Source organism: Crinia signifera, chromosome 6, assembly GCF_055691185.1.
Source record: "Crinia signifera chromosome 6, ASM5569118v1, whole genome shotgun sequence".
Lineage (NCBI taxonomy): Eukaryota > Metazoa > Chordata > Amphibia > Anura > Myobatrachidae > Crinia > Crinia signifera.
Window position 1 is genome coordinate 185,452,515 of NC_139222.1, and position 16,088 is coordinate 185,468,602.

General features: G+C 43.4%; 1 protein-coding gene across 1 annotated transcript in view; it reads right to left on the minus strand.

The window, feature by feature from the left end:
- Nucleotides 1-1,286: 1,286 nt before the first annotated feature.
- The window catches only part of TEKT3 (tektin 3), a 50,321-nt gene continuing 35,519 nt past the window's right edge, over nucleotides 1,287-16,088 (minus strand). Inside the window, exons 4-8 of the mRNA XM_083145533.1 lie at nucleotides 16,004-16,074; nucleotides 12,964-13,107; nucleotides 7,482-7,704; nucleotides 3,005-3,159; nucleotides 1,287-1,662 (exon numbers count right to left, since the gene is read on the minus strand). Of these exons, the coding sequence (XP_083001659.1) occupies nucleotides 1,446-1,662; nucleotides 3,005-3,159; nucleotides 7,482-7,704; nucleotides 12,964-13,107; nucleotides 16,004-16,074 (810 nt within the window). The 3' untranslated portion in view covers nucleotides 1,287-1,445. The remainder of the gene's footprint in view (nucleotides 1,663-3,004; nucleotides 3,160-7,481; nucleotides 7,705-12,963; nucleotides 13,108-16,003; nucleotides 16,075-16,088) is intronic.

Consider the following 16,088-nt stretch of genomic DNA (forward strand, 5'->3'; position numbering starts at 1 on the left):
TGTTGATTCAAGTGTGTTTGTCATATTTCGCTAAGTTTTAACCATAAGAATAAAGGTTACATTTTAACTTACTAAAGACCGAACAGGTGCACCCTTTAAAAGACAATCTTTCTCTCTTTTGTTTATGATTAAACTGTGCATGCCATTTTTAATAACCAGCATAAGGGTTTGTGGGAGGACCCAAGGACAATTCCATCTAGCACCACTTTTCTTTTCTGTCACAGTTGTGTGGCAATGTTTCAAGCTACTGTGTTGTTACCGCTGCTCTGTCACTTAGTAATCAACCAGCTCGTTGCAGCTTTCGGCTAATATTGGTTAAAAGAATATTGCAAGCTGTAATATGGTCAAAATTGTCTGATAATTACTTGATATTAATGTTATTGAGGTTAATAATACCTTAAGCTGGGTACACATTAGCTTATAGTTGATGATAGGAACGATAACAATATCGATAAAGATATTTCTGTGCATATCAGTTGATATGTCCATACTATATTGTTAAAGCTGCTTGCTCCTGTGGGTCGTTATCGACCATCTTTCATCTGTACATGCAGTAAAGTCCTGACTATATCGTTAATGACAGCATGCTCCTGGATGTGGCCACTGAACTATATTGTTACTTATATTGTTTAATGTGTATGCAGTTTGTCAAGGAGTTCTAGACAGTTTAAGGGAAATCATTAGTGATGTTGTATCATTGGCACTGTTGTCTAATATACACCTAGTTTAAGGAACAAAAACAGGCCCAAAATACATGATTTTAGCTCAGTGCTTCCCAACTTTTTTGAATCACAGCGCAATATAGTGTCAGAATTTTATCCACGGCACCCCTAGGCCAAAAGTTTCTTATTGAGAAATTAAGAATATAATATAAATGAAATAAACTGTGTTCATGTCATCTTAAGGTTTAACGGACAATGCTTGCCTACATATATTATCAGAGGATTGTCCTGAATCAGTATTTCCATAGGGATCCAATGTTTTGTTTGTTTTTAAATCGCTTTGTATCTATGCCATTATCAGCTGACTGGACTGTGGAGTTCCCTGACCATACAAAAAACAGATGAAGCCATGTTGGGCCACCTTTATTATTTTCATTAAAATTTGTTTTTTTGCATTTTTCTATCTATTGTTGAACAAGTTATACATAGTCTCCTACGGCTTTATTGTAAAGCTGTCAAATTCTACCCATCTACTTGTATTTTCCATATTGCCACTTTTACATTGCACCTAGACCACTGTGTATATTTTATGTACTTGTGTAGCATGGAATGCTATGAGACAAGTCAATTGTGAAATCTTTATGTAAAACATTACACATTGTGTATCACACCCATAGACTGTTAAACCACCACACACTATAGAGCAACAATCATTAGCTTCAGATATAAAATGATTCTTTGATGCTCCACTGTTATGTAGCACACATGATTTTAGCATCCAGCCTATGTGTAGCCAACCAGTCGAGGTGTACTCGGGAAACTCTTCCTCATGCCCATACATTTCTCTTGGTCGATAAATAGAGAGTTGGCCTTGATGGACAGATCATGCTCAAGGTTGGTCTTTGTATGGACTAACATCTGTAGTGTGTCCTCAGCTTCCATAAGGCGTTTCTGTAAGGCTTGAATTGTATCATCAATTTCTTGAACCTCCTGGACAAGACTAAGGACAGAAAGATTGAGAAAGAAAGTGTATACATTTAATAGTTGATTAACAGGAAGTTAAATGTACACATGAATCAAGGAACCTTTGTGGTGCAAAGGAACCATGTCTTTCCTGGACTAAGTACTATACAGTACTAAAACTTGTCATACTCTATATTAATCAATCAGACTTTACATTTGGAAGGCCATAATGAGCAAATCCAAACTACATATGTCTTCATACACTGGTGGTGCAGTAGTGCCAAACATCCCTTTTGGTGGACCAGGTCCAGAGTGGCTCAACTTACGCAAAGCTATGTTTTGCTCAAATGTGCATTTTAGCACTTCATCTATGATACAACAGCTGCATCTTTTTTTCATACCTAGACCCATTGTGCTTTATATACAGATAGAGCGCCTCTCATTCAGCACAGGGAATCTCCAGATTCCCAGCACTGTCATACGCTGGCGGAGGCGCACACCATCCGATAGGGAGGCCCCGAGAGTCTCACACGCACACGCATCCCCGTCGTTCGGTGATGGGCAGCGGAAGCTCCACCTGTTTTCGCTTCAGAGAGATGGGCTGGGTTAAGGGGGTGGGGTGGAGGTGGCGGGGACCGGCAGAGAGCACCGTTGGAACGGGGCACGTGAGTGTCTCATGTGCACCCCCTTCTGACGGATAGCGGGGGCTGGTGGGGGCTGAATGAGCTGCACTCCCGGCTGAATGAGCTGTGCTCCATCTGTACGTACATGTGTTGTATCAAATTCAATAGTGTAGGCTCTGGAACCCATTTTTTGCATCTAAGATGTACATTTTATCAGGAAAGATGAGAATAAAAGGAGCAGCTTTCCATGTGGTACATTCGCAGCAGGCATCTCACTCTGCATGGTGTATGGAGGTTTGGGGAGTAGAATTATTAAAAAACAGGTTTAAAAACAGAGAGATGGTGCCCATAGCAACCAATCAGATTTTAGCTATTATCTTTTAGAAGGTTCTAGATAAATGTTGAGTAGAATCTGATTTGTTGCTATGGATGTGTCCTCATAAACCCATAGATAGAGTGAGGACACATCTGTAGCAGCATAAATTAATTCTGACTGGACGACTGTGGAAATCAGCTGCAGAAATTGATAAATTATGATTAACTTTCACATGAGTGAAATCGTGTAAATTCTAAGCCCAAATCTGCCTGTGTGGCATTTATAACACGCTGCTTCCAGACAAGTTATATTAGAAGAATTTTCAGGAGGAAGCAAAAGGAAAATTATTAAGTAGCTAAAAGGGGCCAAAAATACAGTACATTTAATAAGTAAATCAATACATTTCTAGAATGTGAACATTAACACAAAAAAGCGTTTACCGTAGTTGGGCAAGATCCCTGCAGAGTTCCACATTAGGACGCCTGGTGCGTTCATCAAGACGTGTCTGAGCGACTTTCAGTGGAGCCATTTTGTCTTTAATTGCCTTTTTAATAGCTTCTATGGTCATTTCAGTCTGGAAGATTTCTTGAAGTGTCTACAAAAAGGTAGTAGAAAAGTGTATGAAGTATTACTTTTATTTGTGTCTGTTTAACCTGTTTTAATGTTGTTCTGAAAACAGAAGAAATGAAGGTTCTGTGGTTATTTGGTCTAACTGCTGGGTCAGGCAAACACAAAACAACAACGAGAAGCGTACTTGTTTAAACTATGTTACACTTACACTATCTATACTTGCAAAGCATGTATTATCACTGAGGAAGAATTGCTTCTTTAATGTTCAATGTTAGCTCTAACAGGCAGCTCAGAAAGGCGTATAAATCTATTACCATGCCCATGGCGTAATCTAGTGAGACTGAAGTGTTGAGAAACACTCTTGATACTCTTGGCACGCACATGAATTCTGAGTAAAGGTTCACAGAATTTCATTCCCGTTGTCTGCTTGGCCATGGACTTGGAGTGTCTCATATCTGTGTGTTTTAGCTTTTCCAAGGAGGATGGTAAATATTAGACAATAATTGTACATACATTATTAATTGAAATTGATTTGTAGGCACATGAGCAAACAATAAATGATCTAAACATGCACCAATCACGTACACAATGATTCTGAGTTGTGAGCAAATCATAAAAAGCACGTAACTTTCTACCTGGAGGAATCATGTAGACTGCAGAGCATGGAAATGCATTGCATTATTATGCAGGGTAAACACTGGCAGCTTTTGCATGTAGCCCACAAATGCTGGGCAGCTTTATTTGAGCCCCTCTCAGGTATAAATCTGTGTTATGATGGACACCAAGTGGTACTAGGTGGAGCTATTGTGTTGCCCAGCAGTCCTTATAGCCTCGTGTCTGCTAAAACATCACCATTAACAGCCACTTTTCCCCAGTGGATTAGGTCCACCAGGTACTGCGGTGCCGCCAGGGCTTACTAGGGGACAAGGCTACTACAGGAGGCTGGGCAAGGCAAGTATGGAATTGGAGTCAGGTTGGGACACAAAGAAAGGACCAGACAGACAAGGAACAAGAATACACTACTGTGTGCGACTGCCACCGGACCACTGCGGCAGATGGTGCACGCTAGTGTCACTGTACTGCAGATGTTATCCTAAGTACAGGGTAGTGGACCACAATGGCAGGGTGAAGTGTAATGGTCGCTGAAAAATTGAAAATAAAATACAATATGAATGCAATAAAAAACATTGACCTTTGAAAAAGCTGCACATACGCAGTGAAACGCGTTAGGCTATCACCCCGCTCTCGAATTTTATCTCATTGGACCTATGGTTCGAACCAGTCCTGGATCTCTGTTTGCCCACTTACATTCAGCTGGACACATTCAACGCTACCCACTATCCTAAAGGAATCCATATAAGGACCCAAGCTAACTATTGTCTTGTGTGACGCCAACCCCAAGGAGGAAAGGCACGATACATTAGCCCCACGGCTATATACCCACAAAGGACCTATGGGCTCATCCATCTGAGAATCTCAATCAGGATTATTATACCCCTAGGACATTATAGTAATGAACTTTGGTAACTTCCATCTGGACTTACAGTACCTACAGTCGGGTGACTATACTGCTAATATTGCACTTTTTAAACGTTATTGGTTTTTATTGCATTCATATTGCATTTTTGTTTTGTAAAAGCTGCTTCACAAGGCAGCACATCACATAGCACCCTAGATATATCTATATATTTATTTTTCCTATAAGTACCAGTAACACACTGACAGAAAAAACAACTGGCTACAGAATCCATATGATAGTGGAATAGAAGATAGAGCGACACAGACCGGACAAGCAGCGGGACCAGACCGTGGGGCAGTACTGGTTACAAACAGGACACATGAATAATCCCAGGATACAAAAAGAAGCAAACTCTGGGAAACAGGATCCAGATACGGTAGGTGAACACAGAGCTGGACAGGGGGTGCCGGACGGGATCCCGACAGTCGGGATCCCGACAGGCATTTACCAGACGTTGGGATCCCGACTGTCAAAACACCGACAACCGGGTTCCGACAGACGGCCACCTGCTATTTTCCCTAGTGGGGCTCCATGACCCCCATAGAGGGAGAATAGAATAGGTGTCTCGCATAGCAAGCCACCGTGCTCGCAGCGTGGTGAGCGCAGCGAGCCCGCAAGGGGCTTAGTTGCGCTCGCCATGCTGTCTGGGTCCGGCCAGTCGGGATCCCGACGTCTGGATAATGACTGTCGGGATCCCGACTGTCGGACCCCTATACCTCACCCTGGACACCCTGGATAAGATCTGGTTGGTAACGCTGGATGTTAAAAGCCTGTATACCATCATCCCGCATACTGATGGTCTACAGGCTGTTGATCAGTTCTTGATCCAGCAAGCTGATTATGCAGGCCCTGATATAAAATTCTTGTTGGCTTTATTGAAGTTTATATTGACTAAGAATTATTTTCTGCATAACGGGAGGTTTTGGCTGCAGTTGAATGGATGTTCCTTGGGCTCTAACGCAGCTCCGGCGTATGCCAACATCTACATGTTTGCCATCGAGCAGGAACTATTCTTTAATCATCCTTCAATTGCATCCAAGATCTCCCTATATCTAGGATTTATTGATGATCTGCTTATTTTTTGGTCTGGTCCAATTGCTGAATTGATCAATCATGTGGAGAGACATAACAATAGTCACAGCCCGGTAAAACTGACCATTTCCTATGATCAGAACACAATTCACTTTCTGGATGTAGCAATCCATTTAAACAATGGTAATATATCCACTACATTATTCCAGAAAGACACAGATCAAAACAACTTGTTACATCATTCCAGTTCTCATCCTCCCAGGCTCATTGATGGTCTCCGATATTCGCAGATGCTACGCATCAAGCGAATAGTATCAGACCCTAGAGCCACCGAAACACAACTTGATTTGCTCAATACACGCTTTAGGGACAGGGGCTACCACCAGGATGCCCTCCCTCGGGCAAGGCAACGTGCATCTAATGTAACCCATGAGCAATTATTAGCTCCTAAAAATCCTAGCGCATCAGATAACATCCTCCCGTGGGTCACTAAATGTAATACCCAAAAGTCCCACCATTAATAAAACTTCCAAAAAATTATGGCCTATCGTTAAAAGTGACCATGATATTGGCCTAAAGGACACTACACTCGTCTGTTGTCATGTTACCGTAGAGCGCCTAATTTGAGAGATATATTGGTGAAGGCTGACATCACCAATTACCAACTCACCCCTAAATCACATCCTAGGGGTTGCATTAGATGCACGTGCACAGTATGTTCGTACATGATACCTGGTAATATTTTCTATCACCCCCACCGGGGTAATAAGTATGAGATTAAATTCACTTTGAGCTGCGAAACTAAATTTGTAGTATATCAGTTAATTTGTCCTTGCGGTCTCTCATACATAGGAAAAACTGAGAGAACCTTCAAGGAACGCACACCGCTCAACCAGTCCCCAAGCACTTCACATCATTGCGCTATCGCATGATAGACCATGTTCCACCTGACATTAGAGGTGGAATAGGGGACTGAAACTATTTAAATGTAAGACACTGTGGATACACCGTCTCGACATTTTAGCACCGCGCGGTCTTCATGAGAATCTGGGGTTCTCTTGTATGACCTGTTAATTGATATATTTCATCTTCACTGACACTACGCATAGTCATTTATTAATGTAATCAAGATATCTATGCTTCCTCATTTGCTTGCCCATTTGTTTGTCATAATTTAGAAGGTTGTATCTACAGCGCCTAATTATAAGTCTTCCTCCTCCGTCTATTTTAATACTTGCGGCGCTGACATCAAGGGCTATTTGAATGACCATATATATGTTTTCTTTTTTCCTGTGTCCTGTAATATCTGTTATTTAGGATCATTAATTTAATGAGCACCGACATTGATCATTATTTGTCGGTATTTACTTATTGTGTATTAACTCCAACTTTTACATATTGCCGAGATTTTAAATGTATGTCTTTGTATGTTGTTAGTTACTATGGTGATGGTACACAGACGCTAGAGCCGGCTGGCCTAGTGTGATGCAGGAACACCCGCAGACGTCACCGGTTCCTGCATCATTGGTGCACTGGGTGATAAAGGTATGTGTGTAAAGCATTTACTCCTTGAGCCTGATGAAAATGCCATATTAAAGCAGCATTGAAACTTTGCTAAAACTTTATCGATATCCTGACTGTTTATTGCTGAGAGTGCTGCCCTCCCCCCCTGTCGTTTTTATATATATATATATATATATATATATATATATATATATATATATATATACATATAAACACACACACACACACATATATATGCTTTATAGACAGTGAGGCGAGACCCCAAGCTGTACCTTTGCTAGGTGACTCTGGAGCTTGTTCTTGGCATCTGCTGTCTCTGAGATCCTGTTGGTAAACATGACATTCACCAAATTGAATTGGCTCCACATCTCATTGGAGGTGACGTTTAGAAGACTCTCCACTTCGTCCCGCACCTTGGCAGATGCCGCTTTTTCACTCTGTGACCTCAAGATGTTGTCATCGGTGTATCTGGCCCATGACTCTGGAATGGAGATACTAGTGGAAAATGATTAGATTATAGTCTCAGATAATTGTTTTAACATAGAAATAATAAAAAAGTAAAATGTGCAGTATATTTCTCTATTAATGTATATGTCACATTAATATTGGTGAAATAAAAAAAATATTTAACTAAAATACAACCATAGGATCCAGTGCAGCACAGCTGACAGTATCACTGCACTATCCCCTCATGCATTCTTCATGCATATTTATGTCTGATTGGTGAATTTGTGGCAGGGCTCGAAGTGTAGCAATACACCAATCAATAGTCAAATATATGGAGGCAAGAGAAGTATATTTGCTACTATTCCCCATTATTGATAACGGTGCTTGTGTAGTTTCACAGCGCCATACTTGTGTAGTTTCACGGCGCCATGCGTCTGAGTCCCCTTGCGGGGCTCGCTTCGCTCGCCCACACTGCGGGCTCGGTGGCTCGCTACGCTCGCCACACTATCTAAAGTCAACTCCATGCCAACATGGATAGTGGGGGTATGAACTATCCATGTTGGCATGGAGTTAAGTTACTTTATTTTAGATAGTTTGTGCCGAGCGTAGAGCCTGGAAGTAGTACGGCGACATGCTGGGGCCGTGAAACTACACAAGTACCTTGATAACAAAAATGTTCATTTTGTACTATTGTAATATATTGCAAATGAAATGTTCATATCATCATGTTCATGTTCAATAGTGCATATTCACAGATATGAAGTGCGCCTATTAACTGTCAGATTCTGTCATCTGATTTCAGACTGAATCAAACAAACCAATTCATTGCAAAGAATTTGTCAATAGAATTAAACACGCGCCTCAACAAGAAGTCAACAAGAAGTTCAATCATACCCATTAACGTTCTGAATGGATTTTGGACAGTAGGCAAATATTGTCTTCATACACAGAATATTGGGGTTTATTTATCAAGGAGTGCTAACTCGTTGTGAATGATAAAACTTATTGAGTATGAAAAATGGTGCCCCAGCCAAACTACCCATAAATGGCATGTATTCAGCTCATAACCATCATGTGTTTTAAAAAAGACAGTTATAATTTATCATATGCAACTAGGGATGCCAATCCCAGGGCATTTTTTCAATCGGAATTGAAAGATTAGGGTTGGATTGGTTTCTCTAAAAAAAAAAAAAATGCCCTGCACATTTACTTACATGTGCAGATATCGCCAGGAGCAGGGTGGGCGGTGCAGCCGGGAGAGGGGTTGTGGTCTGCGCAGTGTGACCTCTGAGCCACCCAGCCGGTGATGGGTGAAGCCATGCAGTATCTGAGCAGGTGCTCAGATGCTGACCAGCATTAGACTGCATTTGCGCAGTATAATCCCAAATCTCCCTTACATAGACTAATGAGCAGTGGCTGCTATCACCAGGTGGCATTGGCTAGTGGATAGCTGTACCATTATACACGCTGGAAACCCATGTTCGATTACAGTGTCAATTACTTTTTTTATTGAAACATTTATGAAAGTTATATGTAATAAAAGTAGGTACGCACACACAAAAACAAAAATGTTTTCATAAAAGCCTTTTTGTGTGACTCCATGCGCAAGAACCATAGAGCATGCTGTATAATGTTTAGTACTATGCCTTACGCACGGTGTCTGTATAGCGCCTTCCCCCAGCCAGATTGACTGAATCAGCCTCTTCCATTGCATTCTCTGAGAAAAGTCTCCCAGTGAAAGGAGGCGGGGGTTGGGGTGGGCTCAATACAGTATCTTCAACACAAATCCACAATGGGAGTGTCTGAGACACTGTAGCAACTCATGTTTCACGAATAGTGCTACGGCTGCATCTGAATGGGAGCACTCTTTTACATACTGTACACTAGGGTTACCACCTTTTTGTTGAGAGATTCCCAGACAGTGGCCCGCCCCTTGACACACCCACTGCCCTGCCCATGTCCCGCCCCCAGCTCCGCCATTTGACCCGCCTTGTGTTGATTTTTTTTTAACCTTTGCTTCAATTTCATTCTTGATTTTGCATACCATAATGCCAGTTACATGTTACATCATACACAGTAATGCCCATTACACGATATGCCAGAACTGTAAAAAGTTTTTTGGTAAGGAGGAACAATACAGACATAATGCTAATTACATGTCACACACCCATTACATAGTGTACAAAATGCCATAGTATACCACATGCCATAATGCCCATTACATGTTATGCCACACACAATGATGCCCATTACACATTATGCTTATTACTTGTTATGCCAGGACTCAATTTTTTCTGAAGATAGGGACAACACATACACCACTGCCACCTCATAAACAAGCGGAGGGAGCCGGGCGGCCGGGGCGGGCAGACGGGGGACTCATTCCCGGGCTATGTATAGTCCGGAGAAGCCACCCGTCCGGACTCCGGACGCCGGTCTAAATTACCAGACTGTCCGGAGTAATCCCGGACGGGTGGTAACCCTACACATGCCGCAGCCTAAACCTAACCCCTACCCTGCAGCCTAACTTTATCCCTACCTAATCTTAAACTCTCCCGACATCCCAAAACTGAAAATACTGACCCCTCTAAAAATCCTAAAATAACCCTAATCCCTAACCCGCCCGTCCTGACCCTAACCCCCCCCCCCCCCACACACACACACACATTCTAACCCTTACTCTCCCGCCCCTATAGCCTAACACTAACCCTCTGTGACAGCCTAAACCTAAATAGCAGGCAGGATTAAGGGCTCCCAAGTGACAAACATCAGATACAGATTATGCCTACCAGGGACAGCACATAAATAGCGCAGAGCAGGAAAAGGTCAGACTGTGTAAAATGGACTCATATTTACCTCTACCATGGACCTCCTATACCTGACAGCTGGGTGGGCGGGGCTTGTTCTCCTAATGCGGGCCGGTGCGGTATACATCAGTCAGTCAGCAAGCGTGTTGTGCACGGAAGTAGGGGAGGGCGGGGCTGACTGCAGTTGCTGCGCCCAGAGGCCGTGGCGCTATTTAAAAAATCGCGCCTGCCCTGCTCGCGGTCCAGCTGTCAATCAGGAGCTGCCGCACCCGATTGGCTGGCTGACCACGAGCAGGGCAGGCGCGATATTTGAAATAGTCACAGGCGGAACTGCTCGTCCTCCTCCTCACACAGTCACAGCGCTGCCGGTCTCTAGCTGACTGTCCCCGGCAGCGCTGTGCAGGATCTCCAGTCCGCTCTCCAGTTCCCGGACATTGTATAGTCCGGGAATGGCACCCATCCGGACTCCGGACACCCGGTCTAATTACCGGACTGTCCGGAGTAATCCCGGACGGGTGGTAACCCTACTGTACACTCATGAGCACTGGCTGGCTGCTATCACCATTCACACAGTACATTTTTAAAAAGCTGCACCTAATAATATTTTACAGACACACAAACAGCTGTTTCCATAACTAGCAGTCCGAGCGATTCAATACGCTAATATGCTTTCAAATAAAGTAACAGTAAAAACCAATGTAAATCCATTTCGTATGCAAGATGAACGGCATGTAACGCACGGCATAATGTACAGCGTGTGATGTAGGAAGCCGGTTTCACCATTTTGTGACAGTGCTATAGGCTACCTACAGTACATGCAACACAATGGCACAGCGCCCAACAGGCCCTCGGGATATCCCTACTCTACTCGGGAGTTAAGGCTCTTTGTTCGCTGGAGGGACGTGTCGCTCGTCCAGCAACAAGGAGAAAATCCTTAGCATACACTGTGGCACAGTAATGCACGCACCTCTGAATACAATCTGCCACAGTAATCACATGTAATCACCCCATGGCAACAAGTCGCAACAAGCAGGAAATCTCCCGTGGCAATGAGCATGTAATCAACCCATTGCAACAAGCAGAAAATCGCCCATGGTATAGTACAATACTTACTGCCCATTACGGACTGTCAGGGGTCCCGCTAGACAATGTCCATCATCTCTCTAGGGACCTCACTGTCCTCGTCCTGCGGAACCTCTCCCATATTGCACAGCTCGCTCTCTGGTAGGCCTCTAGTGTAGCCCTGTTACTGGGCAGTGGTCTGTCCCACCAGGCCACAAAGATTGAGCTCTCCGTGGCTGTAGGGGCGAGCATGTCTACCAGCCAGTATGACTGTGCTGTGACTATGGAAACACTCAAATGGCGCACCCACATGTGTCCTGCGCGGAGCAGGTTTCCAACAACATAGAAATCATGGAGACACACGGAAAGCTTTTTATATAACTTACCTAAATGTGTTAATAACATATAAAAAATCCCTTTATGAATCAAACTTGGGCCTACAACATGCAGAGCGGCACGCTTATTCACTAGCCTACAACACTTGGTGATAGCCAATGCTCCTATTCAGAAGCAGCTGTAGCGAAATGAGCCGCACGAGCATCTTAGATGTTCTTGAGTTGTTTTCACAGTAATCCGCTCTTTTCACAAAGAAGTAGGTTGGACAGCAGTGCCCTTACACCTGTGGAACCTACTGTATACCATTGCTACTATATCTTAATAGTTGTGGGCTCCCATGAAGCCTTGGCTTACCGGCAGCCATTTTGTTAACCTCCTCTGTGCTGGAGTCTGTCCTGCTCATACGGTACTGTACTGTATGTCATTCCTGCTGTAGCGTACTGTATATCTGTGGATCCTATACTGTACTGTACCTACAGTATGCTACAGGTACTGTAGATTCATACTGTACTTTACGGTTATTTTTTCACGTGCGCCTCACACGCACGTGCGCCACATTCTTGGCAAAGTATTAATTGTACCCTCAGTATTCGCTCACTTGTCCCATAGCCAGTTATAAAATAATGTAATGAGACACATCCATGCAATTGTATTTAGGTAATAAAAGTGTCTATCTAACTTACTGAACAGCACAGTAATGTACGGTAGTAGTAAAGTAGTTCCTGCGCTACAGAGCATTTTTATAGTCACTTCACGCACACGCAATCTGGATTACTTCACTAAAGCTTTGCAGTACACATCTTATGCATGCGCAGTGGAGATTTTAAAAAGCGACATCTGGTGGATGATAGCTGGTATTGTACTCATCTGGTACTGCCATAGCCAAACGCCACGCTGTGATACGTATTGCGCTGCCTTGCGACTAGGTTCGCTGTGGCGGGTTAGCGGTACAATCGCCATAGGAAGGCTAGCCGAGAGCGACTCTATCTGCATAAGGCAAATATTTGCTTATAAAATACTAGTGTCTGCATATTGAGTGCTTGTAAAATATTTACAGCCTCTCAAACTTCTAACAGTCAAGAGATAATTGAAATGAACATACCATGCATCCATGCGTTCCACTCCTCTGTAGTAGCCAATTCCATCTGATGTATTTCTCAGGTTCTGGCATTTATCATCGATACGGTAAGCTGTCTGCTTGTCACTGATGTCCCTTTCCAGCTCATGCTGAGCCGACCTGTTTGAACTGGAGAAAGAATTATGGTCACAGGACAGAAGACCAAGCCTCATCTGAGAGCTCAAAGTAGTTTTCTGTTACACAGTGTAGATAAATCCTTCCACTGTTAGATTACTGGTAGTTCTACAGTTACACATTATACCTTTAATACATCATGTGAAGCTCTCCTGGTTAATCCACCATTATACCGCATTACAACACCAAAAGAAAAAATCTTTACACCTATACATCTGGAACAAAAACATGGGATTTTTGGGGTAAGTCTCCATAAGACTCTTACTGCAAGCCTACCGAGGGAAGATTATATATATATATATATATATATATATATATATATATATACATACACACACACACATACATATGCATATACATACATACACACACATTTATAGATGATAGTTAGACAGATAAAACCACTAAGTTGCAGGTGACCACTCAGAGACTTAATAAGGTTCAGCCATGCATAGGTGCCGATTCTGTGGGTGCTTGAGGGCCCGAGCACCCACGGAAATTGATGAGCACCCACCCGCTCAGCAGCGGCCTACCCGCCCGTGTCCCACTGCACTCCCCCTCCCTCGTCGCTGGCACAGGTACTGTGTGGGCATTTATGTACCTGCACTGTGGGGGCATTTATGTATTTGGCACTGTGGGGGTATTTATGTATTTGGCACTGTTGCCATAATTTGAATATTGGAGACAACTGTGCTGCGTAATATAAATCAGTATTATTTTGTGGCCCCACCCCTTTCCCATAAAGCCACTCCCCTATATATTTGGCTTGAGCACCCACCAGCAAAAGCATAAATTGGCATCTATGCAGCCATGTGATTTAATAAGTGATCTACATTTCGGGGTCCACTGTCCCTTCTTCAGGATAAAAGCATATACGTATATATAAAAGAAGTGAACAAAAAGGCATCTCAAATCTTAAAGCTATATATCACATACTTCAGAATGATCACAATTTAAGTTGTAAGTTCTGGCTTGATCTTTGAAAATACCGCAAATATCTCTTTACAGAGAAGTATTCTAACCCATTTAAGCTTGTGATAAATCATTATTTTGTGCCACCTCTGCAGTTACCCTGTAAATCCTCTCAGACCAAGAAGGTAGCCATGGTTCTGACATTGTACTCTGTGATACTGCAGCTCTGTAGCTTTAGTTCTCTCCTCTCTTTAATCTGTAAGTTTTCATGGGCAGAATCATCCTCCAATTTATGTATATGAACAAAAAATTTTGAAAAATGAACATTTGTTTTAGACTTTCAGTGGCGTAACAATGCTGCCGCAGACTTGGGAAAGACAGTTGGCTTGGGAAAGCCAGCACAGGTGGGGCCTGCAGGGAGCAAAGGAAGTGCGGCAATGTTCCCTCTAATTGTACAAAGGCTGTGTGCGGCAAAAGATTTTGGCTGTGCAACTTTGGAAGGAAATTTAAAATTTTGTGCGTCACTTATATATAACTGGAAAATGACGTTCAGCATTTGTGTTAACTTTACTTCAAAATAGTTTTAAACATTTAAACATTCAAAACACAGCACACAATGTAATTAATGGGTGAAACACACATTAATTGAGTCCAAAACTGCAAAAAAGGACCACTGCTGCTTTGTGCGCTCTGTTCTAATGTCTGTGCGCACGCTCTTCGAGTTGTGTGCGCGCGCACGTGCGCACAGCTTAGAGGGAACACTGGCGGCAACCATGAGTACTGCTGGAGCCCGCACCTGGTTTGCAGTCCTGCCACCGCTGGAGGTCTAAACTGTGTGCGCTGTCACCTTGGATGTAAACTGCACAGCTGGGCCCATCCTTGCTGGGTCCTCCTCTCAGGTGGCCTGCCTTGATGGATGGCTGACATGGTGGCTCGGCCTAATGCTCCTCCCACTGCACTAGTGAAGCCTCTGTCCTGGCATCCCTGCAAGTTACACCCCGGCAAGCCACACCTGTTTCTATGGAGGCTGCTGCCTGAGACTCTGCCTCATTCACCACTGCCAGCCTCCGCAACTGCTGCTGCCAGGCTTCTCTCCCCTCTCCATAGCAGTCAGAGACCTGCTGCCGACAGTTCAAGTACAGTTCACTGGTTCAACACACACACACCATGGAGCTGGTCAGCGCCGCTAGTCCTCACTGCAGGAATCCCGCACTGCACACCGTCTCTTTTCAGTGCTGCTCCACCTCACCCAACACCTCAGCCTAGCTTCTAATGGCCTGTGGTTCCCCTATTTGTCACCTCTCAAGGGATCCCAGTATGTGACCCATCCAGTGAAGCCTTAAGCTGCTGGGTCCTAGTGTCCCCACATATGTCTGCTGACTAGGGCAATGGGGATCTCACTTATGATGTTTCACACTGTGTGTGTGTGTGTGTGTGGGGGGGGGGGGGGGGGTATATAATGGGGGTGGTGTATACTGTGTGTATGGGGGTATATAATGGGGGTGGTGTATACTGTGTGGGGGAGGGGTATACAGCATTATAGTGTGTGGCGTATATTGTAAGTGGCATTATGCTCTGTGGCGTATAGTTTAAGTGGCATTATGGTGTGTGTCATATAGTGCAAGTGACATAACGATGTATGGTGTCCACCACCATTGTCATTGCTGTCTTTCCAGATAAAACCTTATTCTATATATTTATTTTATAACTTCATAGTACAACACTGTTATCAATTGTATAAACAGAAGCACATAGGAACCACCATGGCTGTGTACTATGTGTTATCATGAATTCCATAGAAATGTATTTTACCAATGAGAGAACATACCGTAAACACAATAATAATGTCCCTTTAAGGCGTATGTTCAAGTGTCTATGAATCTCTTCCATCTCGTCATGCAATACCAACCTCTACTGTAAATGGGCACATTCCTATTGATAGCACAAGTTATAGAACAATGGCCCAAACATGTCTTACGCGAGCTGTGATGCAATCTTCTCTAGATGTCGTCTCATCTTCTCTTGGCAGGACTTGATGGTGTCTACTTCCTGTTTAAAGCAAA